Source organism: Rhynchophorus ferrugineus, unplaced genomic scaffold (assembly GCF_030347505.1).
Source record: "Rhynchophorus ferrugineus isolate W39M unplaced genomic scaffold, kcgeb_rfMv2 rfM1, whole genome shotgun sequence".
NCBI lineage: Eukaryota > Metazoa > Arthropoda > Insecta > Coleoptera > Curculionidae > Rhynchophorus > Rhynchophorus ferrugineus.
This window is the reverse complement of record NW_027472580.1, coordinates 73,193,476-73,214,710: the sequence shown is the minus strand read 5'-3', so window position 1 is coordinate 73,214,710 and position 21,235 is coordinate 73,193,476. Positions and strand designations below refer to the sequence as shown.

At 31.7% G+C, this 21,235-nt stretch overlaps 1 protein-coding gene and 1 non-coding gene across 4 annotated transcripts; one reads left to right on the top strand and one right to left on the bottom strand.

Moving 5' to 3' along the window:
• Positions 1-84: 84 nt before the first annotated feature.
• On the bottom strand, positions 85-20,096 carry LOC143190352 (uncharacterized). Of its 3 annotated transcripts, none has more exons than XM_076394596.1 (8): positions 19,980-20,096; positions 18,241-18,490; positions 15,605-15,693; positions 15,414-15,544; positions 802-964; positions 590-712; positions 437-536; positions 85-379 (listed from the first exon to the last, which is right to left on the bottom strand). In XM_076394596.1, the coding sequence occupies exons 1-8, from the start codon at positions 20,016-20,018 to the stop codon at positions 201-203; spliced, it is 1,074 nt and encodes a 357-aa protein (XP_076250711.1). In that variant the 5' UTR covers positions 20,019-20,096; the 3' UTR covers positions 85-200. The 3 variants fall into 3 exon arrangements, with proteins under 3 accessions (XP_076250711.1, XP_076250720.1, XP_076250702.1); XM_076394605.1 differs by having other exon boundaries at positions 19,951-20,063; XM_076394587.1 differs by lacking the exon at positions 19,980-20,096 and adding an exon at positions 18,550-18,832.
• TRNAG-GCC (transfer RNA glycine (anticodon GCC)) lies at positions 1,042-1,112 on the top strand. The gene has a single exon. It is a non-coding gene; the product is annotated as a tRNA-Gly (tRNA).
• Positions 20,097-21,235: the final 1,139 nt, after the last annotated feature.

Genomic DNA, 21,235 nt, shown 5'->3' with positions numbered 1-21,235 from the left:
ATAACATAGGAACGGAATAAAAGTGCAGTAAACCCGTCCTTCTTCATATACTCGTGTCCAAAGACAAAACAAAAATAAGAAACATATTTTCACTTATTTAATAATCCTTTTTAAAACGACTTATATTTGATTAGATATATCTAAATGTATAATGACAGGCAAAAAAACCATTCAATCTTCACGGACTTAAAGGCTTATTCCTATTCCTTTAATCCATAATATTCCAGTGATATTTCGTCATAAATTCCTTCCTCTGAAACTTCAGCTTCGGCCAAACTTAACCCCAAGTGATTAGGGTTGATGTCTGTGATAAAAAAATCACTACCCAATCCACATTCGTTGACTAATTCTTGTTTGGATACAGGAGGAGCTAAAAAGTCTGAAATAATCAATTGTTAGTTAATGTATAACGAATATTAATGGATTTAATAGGGACCTTCTAAGCCAGTGGTTCCATCAGGAAGATTAATGAATTCCACTTGAATTTCTTCGTTGGACTGATTAGGTACCTGCATCTGGACATTGGTTCCATCGGACTGTACGATAATGTAATATATGATATGATTTTGGAATTAAATTTAATACGTACGTTTTGACTTTGAATTTCTCCTAGGATACTTTCAGTTGCTGCCTGGAGTTCCTTGTCGAAGGCATCTTCTTCTGGCTTACAGTTCTTTTGCGATATTCGGATGAAATCATTAATTCTTTGTTTCTATATAATAGTATAGGACAATATTTTAATAAGTTTCTTAGGTGTTGCTAAAGTATTCTGTTATATTTGATAGCTAAGTTATTACGTACCATTTGCCATGTTTTGCTCTCATCTTTCTGAGCTATGGTCCATAGATGACCAGCTCCATGAACTGCTTTGCCTCCTTTTCGAAAATGTGGATTAATCGACAGGTTATGGCGTACTGAATTCTTCCATCGATCATCGTTGGCTTTATAAAAAGGAAAGTGTTCTCTGAAATATATATTTGTATATAAGATATTTATAAATTATAACGGTTATTATAGATTTTATAATAACATTTTTATGTAGCATCGGTGGTTCAGTGGTAGAATGCTCGCCTGCCACGCGGGCGGCCCGGGTTCGATTCCCGGCCGATGCATCTTTTTTTTTTGATAATTTCCTTGTGACACTATATGATTTTAATTCCACCTAGTAATGTTGTGAACGGACAACTGAACGACAACAACGCCCCTTGTAATAATTCAAAATCATTCAAGGGTGTCGCCCATTTATTAATGCTAATCGTTATTCGAAAAGGGCGACTCCAGGTGGATAGCAAATCATCTTTGATTTAATTCACTTCCTGTTCAATATTCAAACAGCTGACATGATATAACTTCGTTTAACTCATACATAGTAACTTTAAAGAACATATATATTACATATACTAAAATATATTAATGTGTAATACTCTGTAAAGTTGGCCTCAGTAAAACAATTGCCTGTTTCAGTATTAAAAAGTAATTTAAATAATTATAATTTATTTAAAGGGTAATTTATAATTTTTATTTGCACCATGCTTTTCTCGTTCATTGTTAAAGACTATTAATTTGTATTAATAGTGGATCCAAGAGTTTGGTTTGGACGAGCTTGACCCAACTGAGAATTATATCAAGTTTAATTTCAGATTTGTTATAAGAGGACTCAGGTGGTATTGAGATTCTTAGCCTCCCTTGATATGCTGTTGACATTTATCATTGTTTTTGCCATTTTTAACTGACTGGGTTGTTTGATTTAAACTTTATTGTTACTATAATGACAGTGACGAAAAAACAAGTAAACTTTTATGCTTCTTCCATAAGGTTTAAACTTTATTATTCAGTAATAATTTTCTTGGATCAACTGGTATGGAATTTCTCCAAAAGTTGAATCAATATTGGTGTTGCAAAGGAAAAACTAATACTGTAAGGGTAGTATAATGGGTTGTTCGGTTGAAGCGTTTCACATTCTCTAGCAGTGGAATAAAGCGCATTAGAATAACTTTCATAGTAGCATTTTGATGTATAATGGGTTGTTCGATAGATTTTGGAATTGTAAAGAAAAATATGATCCAAAAATTTTAAGTGTAATTGAATGTGTAGTATCCTAACAAATTCATGATTATTAATAGTGCAGAAAGGTCTTGAAGACCTTTTAAATGAAAGCCAAAAATCGTAGCAAAAATACAGGATACGGCTTTAAAGGTTTAACTAATACTAATTAGAGACGTTTAATAGAAGACTTTTGGCAATATAAGAAATAATCGTTGGTTGAAGCGTTTCACATTCTCTAGCAGTGGAATAAAGCGCATTAGAATAACTTTCATAGTAGCATTTTAATGTATAATGGGTTGTTCGATAGATTTTGGAATTGTAAAGAAAAATATGATCCAAAAGTTTTAAGTGTAGTTGAATGTGTAGTATTCCAACAAATTCATGATTATTAATAGTGCAGAAAGGTCTTGAAGACCATTTAAATGAAAGCCAAAAATCGTAGCAAAAATACAGGATACGGCTTTAAAGGTTTAACTAATACTAATTAGAGACGTTTAATAGAAGACTTTTGGCAATATAAGAAATAATCGTTGGTTGAAGCGTTTCACATTCTCTAGCAGTGGAATAAAACGCATTAGAATAACTTTCATAGTAGCATTTTGATGTATAATGGGTTGTTCGATAGATTTTGGAATTGTAAAGAAAAATATGATCCAAAAATTTCAAGCGTAGTTGAATGTGTAGTATCCTAACATATTTATGATTATCAATAGCGCAGAAAGGTCTTGAAGACCTTTTAAATGAAGGCTAAAAATCGTAGCAAAAATACAGGATACGGTTTTAAAGATTTATCTAATACTAATTAGAGACGTTTAATAAAAGACTTTTGGCAATATAAGAAATAATCGTTGGTTGAAGCGTTTCACATTCTCTAGCAGTGGAATAAAACGCATTAGAATAACTTTCATAGTAGCATTTTGATGTGGATCCATCACCATGACCCTGAATTAAAACAAATACTAAGGAATGGTGGTATGGAATTGACACATTAGTGTATTATTGGGTCTAATTTTTTAAGTGTTAAATTTTTGAGATAAAAAAGGATTTTCTTATGGCTTGTTATTCAATGAAATAGATTTGACATAATAAAAAATCATTGGTTGAACAATATTATTCAATAAGGAGTACATTTTTCATAATAGTGGATAATAACAGAAGGCAAACATTACTTCATTTAATTCTCTTGCAAAAATACAAAATCGGTTTGCTGTAGTCATAGTTGCAAAAAAAATTAAATATCGCACATAAGACCAATGACTAAAACAAATTTTGAGTACACTTGATCAACTGGTCAAGCGGATATGGTCTGTATGTTTGAACCAAAGGATATCATTATGGAACCACCATCGTTAACATTTTAATTGTTACATTTAATTGAAAGGAGAACAATTGTTATACCAAAAGAAAATAAACAACATGATTTTACAGAACAATATTAGGTCTAGCAAAAATGAATTAATATTTTTTGGCTTTTATAAACGCATCTCGAGCAATACCGATTTTATTGCTGAAAATGTGAATAGTGTATGAAATGAAATTCAAATAAAAATGGAAATAGAACAGCTAATCAAAATAGTCGATTTTATTTCAGGCATTTTTAGTCATCAAAGATGTAATACACTGTAGGTATTACCTAGGAACTATGTTAAAGATTGCATAAAAAACAGTTTTGAACCCTATGCCAGAAAAAACCTGGTGGGCTGAATTTTCATCTGTGAGTCGTTGCTGAATCGCAACAAAATCGACCAACTTCTAAAGCGAAAAGTGAAAACTTACGATAACATCAAGAGGAAATGTTCGTGATCAAAGAGTATTAGTCGAGAAAGATTTGCTGCGCCTTTAGTAGGATTGACAAGAAATCATATAACAGGTCAATTGAAAAGTCCCCCATAGTAACTACTCGCCTACCATAGTAACACATTGTTTTGGTAAAATTAGTTTCTTTTTTTCAACATAATTCCCTTCAAGGGTGATAAACTGATTATAGCAACCCTCCAACTTTTCAATACCATTTTTGTAGTCCGATTTGTCCTTTGCTTCAAAATAGGCCCCAGTTTCGGCGATCACTCCTTCACTCGACGAAAATTTCTTCCCAGCGAGCATTCTTTTGAGATCCGAAAACAGGAAATAGTCGCTGGGGGCCAGATCTGGAGAATACGGTGGAAGAGGAAGCAATTCGAAGCATTCCTGAATTTTTGCCATCGTTTTCATTGACTTGTGACACGGTGCATTGTCTTGGTGAAGCAGCACTTTTTGTTCTTCAAATGCGGCCGTTTTTCGGCGATTTAGTCTTTCGGCGTTCAAACGGTCCAATAACGCTATGTAATAGTCGCTGTTGATGGTACTTCCTTTTTCAAGGTAGTCGATGAAAATTACTCCATGCGCATCCCAAAATACAGACGCTACAACCTTGCCAGCCGACTGTTGCATTTTCCTACGCTTTGGAAAGGGGTTCATTATGTGCAGTCCACTCGGATGACTGTCGATTGGACTTCAGAGTGAAATGATGGAGCCATGTTTCATCCATTGTCACATATCGACGTAAAAACTCGGGTTTATTACGCGTGATCATCTTCAAACACTGCTACTAATCAACAATTCGTCGTTGTTTTTGGTCAAAAGTGCGCTCGCACGGCAACCATTTTGCACAGAGCTTTCCCATATCCAAATATTCGTAACAACCTCTTTTGGGTTTCCACTGCGTTCACCGTCTTCGGTGCTTATTTCACCACGTCTAAACATAGCAAACCAATCCTTGACGAATCAACCATTCCTGGGGCAGTGTCCGGCATCAAGCCAAGTTTTTGCTTCAACTAAGTATTTTAACCGTGAATATACAAAGAAGAGTATCATCAAGAACAGCACAAGGAATAAAGCAAGTCATTGGCAAAGCGTAAAAAAATCATGTCATCAAGGCTTACAAGAAATCTCCAAGCTATGACTGAACCGAACAATTGCTGCAAAAACTATCAAGAAAAGGAATTATAAAACCCATCAACTTGATTCCATAAAATATGGCGAAACGGTCTTGTTCATAACCGCATAATTGTTCATTACTCTAGAATAAAAGAAGTTGAAGCAACAAAAAGAATTGTATTGGGGCCAATTATTTGCCTATTCTACACATGTGATATGCCATAAATAAGAAACATCATATATGCAGATGACACTGCTATTATTGCTGTCGGAGACTATAGCGAAGAAGTCACACGAAAATTACAACAGGTAAAGGGCAATATAAATAATTGGATCCAAACCTAGAAAATTAAAATTAATGCATGTAAATCTGTGAATGTGTACTTCACGTATAATGAGACCGCACAATCAATAATATCATTCCATATAGCAATAACACTAAGTATCTCGGAAAGGACATAATAAACTGATATTATACGAGCAAATGTTGAAATCTATATGGATATATGAAATTCAATTATGGGGATGTTCCACGAAAAGTAATACAAATACAACATAAGTTTTCCAGAACAAAGTCTTGATTATTGTTATTATTGTTAATGTCTTATATTATTGAAGTATTGTGGCTGCAGCCAGATACTACAGGACCGATTACTTACATCGAGACCATCAAATACTGATTATCACTTATAGAATCAAGACAATTACAAGGAGACATGAGCACAAACTCCAATTTTCTTGTGAATACAATTTTAGGACAACATCAGAACAGGACACAGATTCAAAAAAACCAAACCATTTGATCGTGTGTAGTGTTGTAAGGTACAATTAATAGAAAAACAATCGTGTTAATGCATAAACATTATTATAGCAGAGACTAAGATAGGGTCAATGGACCCTCTTAGATATACATCTAGATTTAAGTTATTATATAGACAAATTGCAGGTGATAGATTTTCGTCAGTTCAGTAAGCTATTTCAAGTTCAGAGGTATAGATTCTCACCTGGTATTTCATCTAAACTTATCATAAGTTAAAAATTTTACTAGTCTAATCTTCAATACACTAGAAAAGAGAAAGTGTGTTACTATCTTAAAATATGTATTTTCTTAATCTACTAATTAAAGAAACCTTGCAAATTGAATTTTGCAATAAGTGCATTAATAGAGGAGGTTTTAACAAAATTATCAGGCTACGAACTAATTTCGTTAAACGTGGTCTGAGTTATTGAATTTTTTAAAATTTATTTAACCAGCGGTACTCAATAAATCTGAAGGCGTGGTCAAATATTAGTGATAGATGTTGAGAGATATGAGGATAGATATCTGATCCTGATATTTTATCCTACTAGATATAACAAATTGAGCAAGTATCATATTGTAATACAAAAAAAAACAGAACTTATATTCCTTTAGAACCCATAACGAATATAATACAAAGTTTTAGTATAAAAATTTCGAGAGAGTGTCGAATATCCCGATGTACTTGCCAGTCAGTTAAATGAGAGTGATGACACAGTGATCATAAGTTAAACATTTTACTAGTCTAATCTTCAGCATTTTGTAATTCTCACATCTATTTTAATCTTACCAATCTTATCTTAAATTTTATTGTTTTGTGTCTGTAATTTAGGTATTTTCTGTCCATAAGTATACGTTTAAAACCTAAATATATCTTTGTGGATTAATATGCGCAGAATGAGAGAGAATACTGCCATACACCTCAATGGAGGCGTTTAAAATGGGATCACTAACTTATCCGCTCTATTTCCGGACATTACCCGTTGCCATTGTCATTGTAGCTCTAGCCTGAGTCATTTTTACGACGTGGAATCAAAAGCTTCCAGAAATATTAAAAAAATGTTACTAGACAGAGACAATACTTTGATAAAAGTTAATATACGTAGACAGAAGATAAATAATTAGAAAGAGAGAGGGAGAAAGATAGTAATAATGAAAATTACTATATAATTCCAGTTCCTCGTAAAAACTTTACTTGTTAAAAAAAACAGGGGCCAAAGTTCGTAAACTCTGAGTTCGAACAGATATGACAGTGAATAAAGGCGGGCGCCGTGCCAGGCACCATGTATCGACGGTCTTCAAAGAACCCCCTACTATTACTGCTCTAATCTGAACAAATTTACCCTTTTACCGCCGACTAATACCGGGGGTTAAGCCGAAAGTTAAACATAAGGCAGCGTTAGCGGATCGCTAGATTAATAGGATAACACGAATATCTAAAGAACGCGCTTTTTAAGATAATTTTTTAACGATCTATTTTATTATTCTTTAATAAAAAGGTAAAAAATCTGTCATAAAAGCAATGTGACCTTTTTAATACATCACCTTTAGTTATTTCTTTCTATCCATTCGTTTGGTGAACATTTTGTATCATTTTGCTTTGTATATACACATTAGATTGATAAAAAAGAACGTTTATGTAAACCGTGATCAAAGAAGTTTCCTATTTTTCATGATTCCTAAATTGCATTGTATTGGTTCACTCTACTATTCGGCTAGAAGTACAATGTTACAGACAATCTATATTTGGCTTGAAGGATCATATTAAGACATTTGTAAAGTCTTGTATTCTTTGATCAATCCGGTGCAAAAAATGATACTGTCTGTATGATCCGGTTTTATGTCTTATTGCAATTTAACACCAGCTAACTAGCTGAGAAGATCACATTACGAATATGTTAAACCCTCTAATTAATAGAAGACACTTGCAATGCGAGGAGAATAACATCAGGATGACACGACAAAAAGAAAGTTAAAAAAATTAATTTTCATTGTAGATTTATTATCAGTCAAACATAAAGCTAATTTGGATCTATGAAGATACACTAAAACATCAAATCAACTAGTAATTCAACTAGTTACCAAAACAAAGCTTTACGATTTGGTATTTACCAATGCTTACAGCTACATAACCAAAGAGGATCAGCAGGATAACCTCAAAATCAAAAGGATTAACGAAGTTATTCAGGATTTCGCATTAAAACCTGAAATAAGGCTACTAAATCACTGCAAGGTGGAGGCAATATAGCTACTGAACAACACAGAAAATCAGAAGATTAAAGCGAACCAAACCATACGGACTTGTATGAGTGTTAAGTGTTATAATGAAAGAATTAGTTAAATTTTATTTTAATTTGAGAAATACATACTGATGTATTAATTCCGAATAATTCTCACTTTGCTTGAATGTGAATGTAAGTACAATAGAACAGTAGTAATAAATTAATTTGTAAATTAAGATTGTGTTAAACACAACAGTAAACTTAAAGAGTCCCCGGCCTGACACATAGATGGCGCTACTATAATTAAATCCATATGTTTTTTAGTTAGCCCTAACCCTCTAAAGGTGCGTGTATAAATTTGAAAGCTATCGGATCATTAGTTTGTGAATTATAGCATTTTCAGTGAATCAACTTTTGTTGTTGTGAAAAAATGGGTAAAAAGGTATTTCACGTGTTGATAAAATATTGCTTTTTGAAGGGACAAAAATATAGTTGAAGCAAAAATTTGGCTTGATGCCGAGTTTCCGGACACTGCCCCAGGGGAATTAACAATCAAGGATTGGTATGCTAAGTTTAGACGTGGTGGTATGAGCACCGAAGATAGTGAACGCAGTGGACGCCCAAAAGAGATTGTTATCTACGAAAACATAAAAAAACACAAAATGATAATACATTATATGGGAAAACGCAACAGTCGGCGGACATGGTTATGGCGTCTGTATTTTGGGATGCGCATTGAATAATTTTCATTGACTACCTTAAAAAAGGAAGGACCATCAACAGCGACCATTACATAACGTTATTGGACCATTTGTAGGACGAAATCGCCAAAAAACGGCCGCATTTGAAGACAAAAACGTGTTTCTTCACCAGTACAATGCACTGTGTCACAAGTCAGTGAAAACGATAGCAAAAATCCATGAATTGGGCTTCGACTTGCTTCCTCATCCACCGTGCTCTCCAGATCTGGCCCCTAGTGACTATTTTCTGTTCTCAGATCTCAAGAGAATGCTCACTGGGAAGAAATTTTCGTCGAATGAACCGGTGATCGCCGAAACTGAGGCCTATTTTGAAGCAAAGGATAAATCGTACTATAATAATGGTATCGAAAAGTTGGAGGGTCGCTATAATCAGTGTATCACCCTTGAAGTGAATTATGTCGAATAAAAACTAATTTTGCTAAAAAAATGTGTTTTACTATGGTAGGCAGCGGACTTTTCAATTTACCTGTTATCTAATGTAAAATGTAATTAATAAAAAAAAATTGCATTCAGATTTCATATTGATGTATGTATTCTTATTTGGCCTCTGGGACAATATCAACTAACAGCTTTTAAAATGTATATAATGTTGGTTTTTAAATTCATTATTGAAAAGATTGATACATTTGAGGAATTATTAAAAATTGAAAATCATCTCTTATATTGAAAATATAGTTGTAAGTAGCTTAATATTTTCAATATACTAGAAAACAGAAAGTGTATTACTATCTTAAAATACGTATTTTCGTAATCTACTAATTAAATAAACCTATTGAATTTTGCAATAAATGCATTAATAGAGGAGGTTTTAACAAAATTATCACGCTACGAACTAATTTCGTTAAACATGGTCCGAGTTATATCAATAAATCTGAAGACGTGGTCAAATATTAGTGATAGATGTTGAGAGATATGGGGGTAGAGATCCTGATTCTGATATTTTATCCAATTAGATATAACAAATTGAGTATCATATTGTAATACAAAAAAAATACATAATTTATATCCCTCTAGAACCCATAACAAACATAATTCAAAGTTTTAGTGTTAAGAATTTCGACAGAGTGTCGAATATCCCGATGTAATTGTCAGTCAGTTAAATGCGAGTGATGACAGTGAAGTAATTGGATAAATGAATATATTTAGGCGTTATAGATAAAACATTTTGTGGAAAAGACCATATAATTGCAGGACTACTAAGAAGCGCGACTTATTTAATGGTCTGCATAAAAAGGTCGTAAAACATAGTGTTAATTTTTTCCACATTTTTGTGAACGAACCACACTTTATTTGACACCACTTTTAATGTTAGCTAAGAGTCGAGCCATTGTCAGGATATGGTAACGTATTGTTCTACCAAATCAAATGGTATTTATCTGAAATACTAATAATAGACAGGGGCCATTTCAGGTGATTATAAAATTTTCTCCACGTAACCCTCATCTGAGTCTCAATATCGTTATTATCCATTTTAAAATTTCATTAAATCTGACGTCATAAATTATCAGTAATCAAAAAGTAAACATGGTTCAATATTTCTTGTAACACTGGTATGTAATATTTTCGTATTTATTAAAGAAAAGGTTGTTTTTAATAACATAGAAACATAACAATCTTATTCACATTTATGAGCAATGAAGAAAAAATCGAATAATAATTTTATTTCTGCAGCAAATTTATAATAGTCGAAATATTGTTCATCAACTGTAGAAATAACTCCAAATTTAGTTTTATGGTATTTTACTATTTTGACACGCTTCCATTAACTTTCACTCACACTTTCATATGCAAAGCTGGTAGCACTATACCAGCCTAGAGTTGCACTTGACTTTTCTTGCGTCGTTTCGGACTGATATTTCCGTTCTATTATGAAGTTTTTCAGTCCTTCCATTTTAAGACCCTTTCCAAGTTTCCGTAAAACTTTCTCTCCCTGTCGGATTAACTTGGAGACAGGTACCGATTTGCACGCGATCAGTCCACTAAATACTATCGTCATCATTCTTCACTTGTTCGTTTTGTCGCAGCAGTAGGTATATATATATAGTATACTTAGTATATTGGTAATTACTTTATGAACTTTATTCATTAGCCATAAGTATGCAATATTATGATTTAATGTATATCTTATTTTATTTCACTGACATTAATCTCAAATCTACACAAGTTCTGTTTCGCCAAAACAACCGCCTTATAGATTTATAATTTTTTGAAAATGTTGAGTTTTGTGAAACCCGACAATGAAACGGAACACATTACTTTTCTTGTTTTATCAAAAGAAAAAAATCGCTGAAAGTAATCGTTTGCTGTTACAGTTGTTACTATAACATGTGCAACATCGTTTCGACAATGGAGATGTGGTGATTTCAAGCTTCAAGACAAAGAATTGGTAGGTCGAAAATATTTCAAGATACTGAACTGCAGGATTCATTGGATGAAGACCGAACAGAAATTTAAAATTAGACAAAGACAGGCAATTAAAATCGTATACAAAAAATCGGTTTGTTTCGAAAATCCCAATAAAAAATCACGGTTAAAATCACCTGGTAAAGTCAGCCCTTCAACTGCAAGCCCAAACTGCTTCTGTCACAAGCTCTGTGTTTGATGGAACCAGATTGGTGTGTATTATAAACTATTGAAACCGAGAAAAGCAGTTAATGCTGATTGCTACCGACAATAAATAACTAACTTGAACTGTACATTGATTTAAAAATGTCCAAAATACGCTCAAAATTGGTGATTTTGCAGCAAAACCACTCAACAACTTGTAAAACAACTTGAGTGGGAAGTTTTATTGCATCAGTTATACTCTCCAGACCTGGCTCCACCAGACTGACACCTTTTTGTATCAAAAAAGCACGCGCATGCATAGAGGTACTTTAAGGACCCGTTGTAAATAACATGCTCTTTAGCACAATAACTGGAAAAAAACTACAGACATATATATCCAAACTATCCATCCAAACAAAAATCTATTGTTGGGTCAGAACAGCGTCTGTTCGGTATGGAATATATATAGAATAGGGCTAGTTGTTTATGCTGTCGCAAAAACGTCTCCAAAGTTGTCACAATGTCTTTCTTCTCCATCTTCCCAATGTGATGTTCTCGATAGACAGTGCATCCTCGTTATAATAAACTATATAAAGAAAATAGAAAACCAATTTGATCCTACAATCCTAAATAATAAATGTTGATTCAAAATTACATATATGCGGAACGATTTTTGTTGTTTCAAATGATGCCATTTGGAAGCAAAAATTGAATTAATAATAACGTTTTCAGCTAGTAGTGCTTTCGATGGTATTGGTGGTAAAAGTAAACAAAGACCGTATTTAAATGCATGACAATGTTTACATTTTTTTCATGTGACTGATGTCGACTTGTGCATGTGACGAATAGTCTATTTCGGCGTCACAGTTTCGAATTATTTCTGCACTATGTTCTATTTGTCCACGAAGAAGAGGTATCTTATTTTAATAAATACGCTACAAATTAATATAAGAAACTTTTAAAGCTAAAATTAACAAGGATGTAGAAGAAATTTTGCTGATATAACTAAAAATACTCGGAAACAAACTGATGACAATATTTAAAAATATTACCATATGTTTGCAGTGTTATTTTTATTATTCAATATATTACAGTAAATTGATACATACTGTATAATGTGTTCGGATGAATAGCTTGATCTGTCGAAAACATAGGGAGTTACTATGAAAATATCACTTCGACAGATATTTGCCAGTTGAAATAAAAATATTTTAAAAACATTCCTGGTACATTATCGCAGTCACCTACTGAGTCTAATTGTGACTATAAACCGTTCTCAAATCCACATAAACATAAAGAAAAAATTTCATTAAAATCGGTCCAACTGTTTAGGAGGAGTTAGACAGTAGACAATTAATAAATATTTTAAACATTATTTAAAGAGATACAGATATATTATATATAGAGAACATATACAGATTATATTCTCAGGAGACCCAAATAATTATTCCTGTCGGGAGAGGATGACTGTTTCCAAAATTACTCCTTTTAGCAAAAAGTTTAGCTCCAGTATTCAAAAGGTTGACTTGCCAGTGCTTGGCTATTGATATGAAGTCTACTGCTATTGATAATCATTACAAATAAAACTTCTCTACCGACCAGTACAAAAATATTCAACCGTTAAAAAATCCTGTACTTTCACAGAAATACTTTTTAATCAGAACCATAGATAAATTTTAATTATAATTATCATCATAGGAAATTAAAGCATATTACAAGGGAGGCTCGTCTCCACAATCCTTAACACTAGAAGACTTAAACATTTCTTTTATCTATTATTCTCGATATATTATCGATATAATAAGAAGTCAGTATATTACAATTAGTTTTAAAAACATACATTAGGATAAAGGACTGAATGTTCAATGTCCTGTGAACGTGTTCCTTGATAATTAAAAACCAACTACTAAATAAGAATTAATGAATAATCCAGGTCTAGCTAGTATGAAGTTAAATTTACAAAGGATTAGTGATAGCGATGAAGAAACATTGACTGAAGAAAGAGACCTCTAATCTGTGAAACTGCTTAAACTCTTTAATAAAAATTAACAACCGATATTTTCTGGGAATACCTTTTAGCATAATGTTCCACCGTTTGTTTATAGATAATGGACAGTCGACGAGTTTTGATCGATGAACACGAAATAAAAGCTGTTGGCGTTTCCCAAGGTATCCACCCCATTTTTATACGACGACCGTTTACCGTGAAATCGAAACGAATCAGTCAGGACTATAAAACAATTTCGATAATTGCCGCTCTATTATCAGGTCGTGTGCGGGGTTCCGGATGAATGAATGACAGGTGTTGTGGCCCCATAAACAGTTCCTAGCCATCTAGGTATATATTATGAATATATAGGACGACTGTTGTTTGAAGAATTAAAACAAAGAACGAAAATGAATCGAATCTATAGCAGAAGATCAATTCAATTCACCAGAAACCAGAAGCTGAGTAACTGAGAAAAAAGTAAAGATTAAAAGTGCTAAAATAAGAAAGATGAGGAGGGATAACCCTCCAAATGTATTTGTTTCAATATTTGAGTTAATGGTTTTCATTGTTGGTTCTTATGATCCTGTAAAACATGCATTATAACTTTTATAGCCTGAATATGATACTATTATTTATTTATTATTATTTTATCAACCATAGTTCAATGGAAGAATATATAATTGAACGAATTTCTAAATATTTTTAGATGCTTGTGCCAGTAATATCATAAAATATAATTATTTTTTTTATCTTTCAATAACCCCCATGGCTCTTGTATGTTTATTTATGTGTTAAGAGTTAATATTGTCACAGGATCTTTTTGTGTAACACTTTATTTTAATTTTGGAGGTAATATGTCTTCCACAGCTATACGTTATATCCAAGTGAATCTATAATTTAACATATATCATATGTACATGTTATCAACATAAAATAATTTTAATCATCCATACTAATGTCGATGGTTTGGTCCCCGTAAATTTCAATAAAAAAAAATTATTTCAAAGACTCTGCTTTACATAAATTTAGTGTTATTGCATTACTCAGAAGACCATCAAATATTTTTAAAAATAGTAATGCCAGTGTCAAGAAAACAGTCTGGAGAACCATTAAAGTTTAATAATAACGAATTGCAAGACTTATTGGACTAAAACCGAGCTCAAACTCTTAAAAAAGCTTTCAGTGAGCTTAGCGACTGATTATTCAACGGTTTCTAGACGTTTACATGTTATCGAAAACATTTAAATATTAAATAAATATTAAATATTAAAATATAAATATTAAAATTGCTTACCAGAAAGGTAGATATACTATGCCAATCTCAACAGCAAAAAAATATGGGTTATTAGAGTCAGAAGACTCTAACCATATCGACAACGAAGTGGAATGTTCATAGCTATAAAATGTTGCTGTGGATATTGAGGGAATAAAACTGTTACTTCAGATATCCAATGAATGTATAATTGAGCAAATTTAATGATGTATTGTCGGAGAAAAAGTCAGAGATAATATATGCCAGCACCGAATATAAACCATAACAGGAAGTTTCACGTTACGTTGATTATATTTAATAAAACATTACTAAATGTTAGTATGTTAACACCATTGAGAGTTTCTTTATAGATAAGTACCATACTTACAAACAAGAGAAATATGCTCACGAAAATATTGAAAGGCAAAGTTTTAAGTATCACTCTATCATGTTCTTTTATTAGTATTATAAAGCTCATTGAATATCAGGCTTATCAAAATAAGCTATTATTCTTATTATTTAGGATATTCAGATCATTTGATCAAACACATTTTCAAAGAACATTATTTGTCAAATTGCATCAAATAATTAGGGGATCAAAATGATCGTTGAATAAAGTCTATAGTCTAATTTAGAATAAACTATCACAAAATTATATTGTGAATATATATAAGATTAGATCAATATACCAAATAATATACTCAAATTAATGTTATTTACGAATTTCTGCCTTCTTCTGTAATTTGATTACTAGTACCACTATTACAGTTTATCAAAAGTCTGCTTTAACTTAATAAAATAGCATAATAAAAACACAAAAAAGTATTATTGACATAGTTATTGACAATATTTTAGGTATAAACTGGCACTGCCTACTTACGTGATCCAATTGTAGATTCCCGACACTGTCAATTCTCCTTTCTCACTCAACGCGTGCTCTATTAGTTCCGTGTAAGTAAAAGGTGGCTTTTTTGGTCCGTTACACTTCTGATTGACTGCTCTGTATCCTTCCTGTAGTGATACAAGTTGTCGTTAAACGAAAGCGAAACGGGGAAATATCCATTTACTCACACTTATCACTATTTCGTTTATCGGCTTTGGTTGCATTCCGTTCACCATTCGGCTAGAGCCATTTAACACATTTTCTGTTGATACACTATCTGGAAGAAAAGTTAATCGTTTAAAATATAAAGTATAACAACCCTTCGATTTTATATATTGGACTCATTATTTTATTAGACTTTTTAGTAGATAAAAAATATAATTTTAAATTATTTATTGCAATCTCCCCGTAATAATTTATTTACAGTAATATAAGTTTTATTAAACGCCAATTTTAATACATATTATTTTGCTAAATATTAACATGTATTTTGATCAGCGACATCTATTGGTAAAATGTGAAGTATTAATAATGTAAACTATTGAAAAATCTAACCTAACTGTTAAATTCAATAATTTTAACATTTATCCACAAGAAATAACAGTTTTCCATTTTGGAAATGGAACGTTCAAAATTGCTTGTTCGAGAATTATTGCTTTTGTTGCTCAATTTAATGAAATATATAGCCGAAGGACAGCGAACACATTTATAAACTTGATGGCGCTCCGTCATATCCCAATTGTCAGTTTAAGTTTCAATAATTTGATTTAAAAACGATGATTTTGGCGTTAATGATAAAGAACGATCTGAAAGAAGAAAACATTTTGAACTTCAAAACTCATTGGGTAAGGACAGGTCGAAATATTTTTTGTAACGTTTAATAAACTATTTCCACGATTTCTACGATTACTGCAACATCAGACAAGAGTCAATATGGCTATCAAAGGAATTGACTAAGAACACCATTTTGAATGGATTGAATATCGCGGGAAAATAATGATTATCAGCAAAAAAAGAAAAGTTTTTGTAGCATATGGGTGATGAGAACTGGATCTATTATGATAATCCGTAATAAGCGTAAAAAGTTCATATGATGGAATTAACAATGTCTAGTGTATTAGGAGCTGCTAAAACCGAGAGACATCGTTACTGTAGTTGTTTAACTATGTCAATTGAACAAAATGAACAACGTATTGGCAACAGGCACAAAGTCTTCCTTTTGCATAACAACGTTCAAATTCATGTTAAAAGAGTGGTGAGGATACATTGTCACGGTTCGAGTGGTACGTTCTGTATCGTTCACCAGATATAGCATGGATTGGGTGCCATCTTTCCAGAAAAATGACAGAAAGTCGTAGAAAGTGATAAAACTATTTTGGTTTCGTTTAATATATACTGAAACAGATTTTCTCGATAAACTCCTTTTTAAACTGGAAAATATGATCAGGATACAGACAAGCACCTTATGTTTGATCATGAAAAACGAATATAGTGATTTGATTTCTAAGAAAAAATCAACTCGGACAACGAGCAAAATTTAACAATGAGGAAACTACTTGATCAATACTTAGACGCCAAATATTTCAACAATTAAACAATTAACTTATAACCTGTAGGTAAATGCCTAAAATTATAGGGATTGCTAATTAACGAAAAAAATGAGATTTGGGTTGTTTTAGATTATAATCGATGAAGAAAAATATGTGATCTACTCTAAAATTCTAATACTAATGAAAATTATAGCTGGGAATTTAGCAACAAATAGCCATTCATTATTGTCCAATAATTATTTGAATTCATGAAACCATTAAAGTAATATTTTAACTATTATAGTATTATTATATGTATTTCGACAATTTCTAACAAATAATATAGTTTTTCTCTTTGATTTATCATTTCTGTTTATTTTCTTAATTTCTTCTATCATTAGGATAGCCTAATTAAACATTTGCAATTTATAGATTTGAGACAAAGCTGTTGGAAATTATTTTTCACATTCCACGTTGAGATCGCCATTTATAAATATTTAAGGTCAGTATAATAATGTTGTATTTGAATTTGTATGACCTGTACCAGTACGTTTCTTTTAGAATTTTTAATAAAAAACGTGTAAATATATTAAAAATATTGAATATGCTATCTATAATCATCATTATGATAAAAAATAAGCCAAATTTTTTACAGTATATATCTTTTAAAACATTCGTAAATAATGTTTTTCTTTTAAAATATTTAATATTAATCTAAAAAAGTAACGTTGCCTGTAATTCCATAAAGAACTCAAAATATATGAAAGCATAGATTTACATATACATGAGAATCATCGTTATAAGCAAAACAATGCTAACTTTATTACAGGAAATTTCAAATATAATCGATCATGGAATCCCTTAAGATAATACAATCTATTTCTTTTCTTTTATATATTCGCAGACATTAATAAAATTTAAACTTAAACTAAGACTGATAAATGTTAAAGAAAATATTAAATCTACTTGAGATTGATTCTGTATTTACCATCTGGGATTCCCTGAAATTTCGGAATGAAAAAAAAAACCTTGAAAAGGTGACGTTGATTATGTAAAAAAATCTGTAGAATACCGTTAACAATTGTCTTAACTGGTATGTTCTGGAAATTTCTAATTTATTTTATAGACGATAGTTTAAATACCGACTAAATATTAATAGTGAACCGACGACGAGACAATACTAGATATATTTTCAATTTCTACTATAAAGAACCAATAATTTATAATTCCAAAGAAGTGTATTTATATTGGTCGACTTTGAGAACTACATATCAATATATATGTAACGTACTTACCGGGTACTGGAGGTAGTTCCTGAATCTTATAGTTCAATAGCCAGGACAAATTTCCGTCGGCACAATCAGATTCGATGCCACTGTCCGATCCCCTGGGACTGGGACTAACCAAATCTCTCGAATCCATCATGTCTCCGTTTTTGAAAGGGCCCTGTAGTGAATTGAAGTCGTCCAGGTGTTCATTTCGCATCTCAGCGACCAGATTCGGGATCCGGCTCGAGGTATCCCAGGAACCATTCACCAGGATAACCTATAAATACCGAAACTCTAAATTCCACCGAACTAATCACCCTTCTTAAGCACAGCAACCTCTTGTTCCTTGTCGTTCTTGTATTCACGTTTGATCGCAATTCTACCTACATGACTAAGAATCTTTTGCACTTTCAACGGTCGCCCTTGAGGATGTGAAAACGTCTGCGAAACTACCCGTCCCGTGTCCGTGGGGTCGTGATACTCAATTTTGATCTTTTCGTTTTCGCATTTCGACCGAAAATTACTCATGGTGCTTTTTTAATTTCAAATAAGAACAGGACGGGGTTAATTGAAGAACTTCTCGGCTTAGAATGACGTGAGCCGTCTTGAAGACAAGTTTTTGACAGCACCAGGCATTTATCTTTCAATATTCTAACCTCAAAATTTAAAATTACTGTCATAATAACAAATATCAGTGATACTTTAAATTAATTATACTAAATCATTAATTTTAACATGATTTAAACTTTAGAGATCGTATTAAATAACCCTTTTTAATATTATTTTTTATTTATTAAATATATAAAATCCAATGAGACTGGTCAATAAATTTTCTTTATTATATGCTAAAGAGAAATACCAAAATATAACTGTAAACTTTTGTTAACAATTAAATTCTTCATAAAATAATGGTACGGAATTTAATTAGTATTAACAGCATTGACAATACACTCAGTATTGTGTAAATATATGTTTCTGCTTAAACAAGCATTTTAATGAATAAAAACGTACTATAAAAAGATATATTTTAAGAAACAAATTAATAAGTTAAATTTCATAAGAAATGCTAATGATGCATTTGTTGTTTAGGCAAAGTGCGTTATTAATCTTTGATCTTTCTTACCTTATCATTACTACAAGGAATTATTTATTTTAAATTTCTAGAGCATATCATGACTAAAATTAAATTTTTTGAGTGTATCAATATCACGTTTTGTTTCTGACCTTGATTATTAACTTATCTTGAATTCGAAATATTTATTATTATACTTTATACTTAGTTAAATAACACATACACTGAAGATTGTTAAATATGTGTAAATGATGTAACTATTAAACATAACCTATGAAAAGTATTAATGTTTCAATATAGAGCAAATGTCATGAATATCGATAAAACAGATTTCTTTTTTAAAATCTATCAAGAATACAATCTCATTCTCAATGTAAAATTTGATTACTAATTATTTAAATTTTTTGAAATATTTTAAAGTCAAATTATTTATTATTATATCATTTAATATTGATTATTGCGAATAATGTTAATGTCTTTAGGAAACTGTAAACAGAACGAATGGAACATGATTTTTATTTTTTGATTATTCAGTGATCTGATTCTCGTATTTAATGTTAACAAAATAAATGTGCTGTGATCTAGTATGGCTAATTAAATTACAGTGGTGATATCAAACTTGTTTGTGCGTGTTTTAATTCGTCGAGCGGGCTCGAGAAAATTACCTTTTACACAAACATTTCACACAACTTACATCCGATTGGTTCGCAAAACAATCACCGTAATAATTCATAACATCGGTTTTTGAAACTGTCGTAATCTAGAAGAAAAATACGATTCAATAATGATAAACCTTAAAAGACTGATAAACTACAACTGAATAAAACATCCCTGCACTGAAGGACGTTATAGGGCGCAGGCTTCAACGAGAGACCGCCTTTTTAAACAGACACAATGTTGAGAGTAAGGGGTGGAGTCACCTGTTTATGCTATTGATGCGTTAACAAATAGGGTAGCGGCATATAATATGGGGGAAAATATATATTTGGTGGGGAGATCTAAGAAGGGGATGAAATATAGTTCTAACAGGTAGGCTATGATTTTAAATATTTTCGTTTTAGACATTTCTTGATGTTTGTGAGCTAGGTATGTTGTGTCTATTTGTGACACATTATATTTAAATATCAACCAGCAAAATTATTTTTGTTTTTAGTAATAAACCCAAAATATGATATGAAATTTCTATTAGAGGGCTGCGTGCTGCATACTAATTGAGGTAAATTTATATGTTTTTTTATAACCTATAAATTGTGTAGTTGTTTTGCGATAGCCTATAAGTTTTTTAATGCGATAAAATAATCATTGACATTTTAACAAAGCTACATTTGCGGAAAACATTTCTTTTTAACCGACTTCAAAAAAAGGAAAAAGTTCTATGTTCGAATGTTATATATTTTTTATGTATGTTCACCGATTTAGCCCTGAATTGTTGGCCGATTTTCAAAATTCTTTCTTTTTATTCGAAATAGTGCACTTTAGAGGTGATGTCATTAGAACCAAGTCAGGAGCTGATGATGGAATCCGGGGAAATCGAGGAAAACCTTCACATTTCAAAGGCACGTACAATGTTTGTACATATTTTTTATCTAAAATAATCAGATATTTGGGTATGATGTATATTGCTGAGCTGATGTGACGGAGGACACAACTTCTCAACGGGAGTTAGAGGATAGTTCCTTAACTATTATGTAGATGTACAGACAACTAATTGCTAACGCTATACTCTTGAAAGGATTTTGTGGAGTTTTTAGTAAGGGTTTGCTTACCAAAATCGTTCAGTGCAAAAGCCGTTTAGTTTGCATTTTAAACACTAACAATATTATATAAGAAGTCGTAGAAATATACTATATACTATTACCAAGTGATCAGTTTGAAATCGGTGCCGAGCCCAAACACAACAAATATACACAAAATTAAATTAATAACAAAGCAAATCTAATTTAATATACT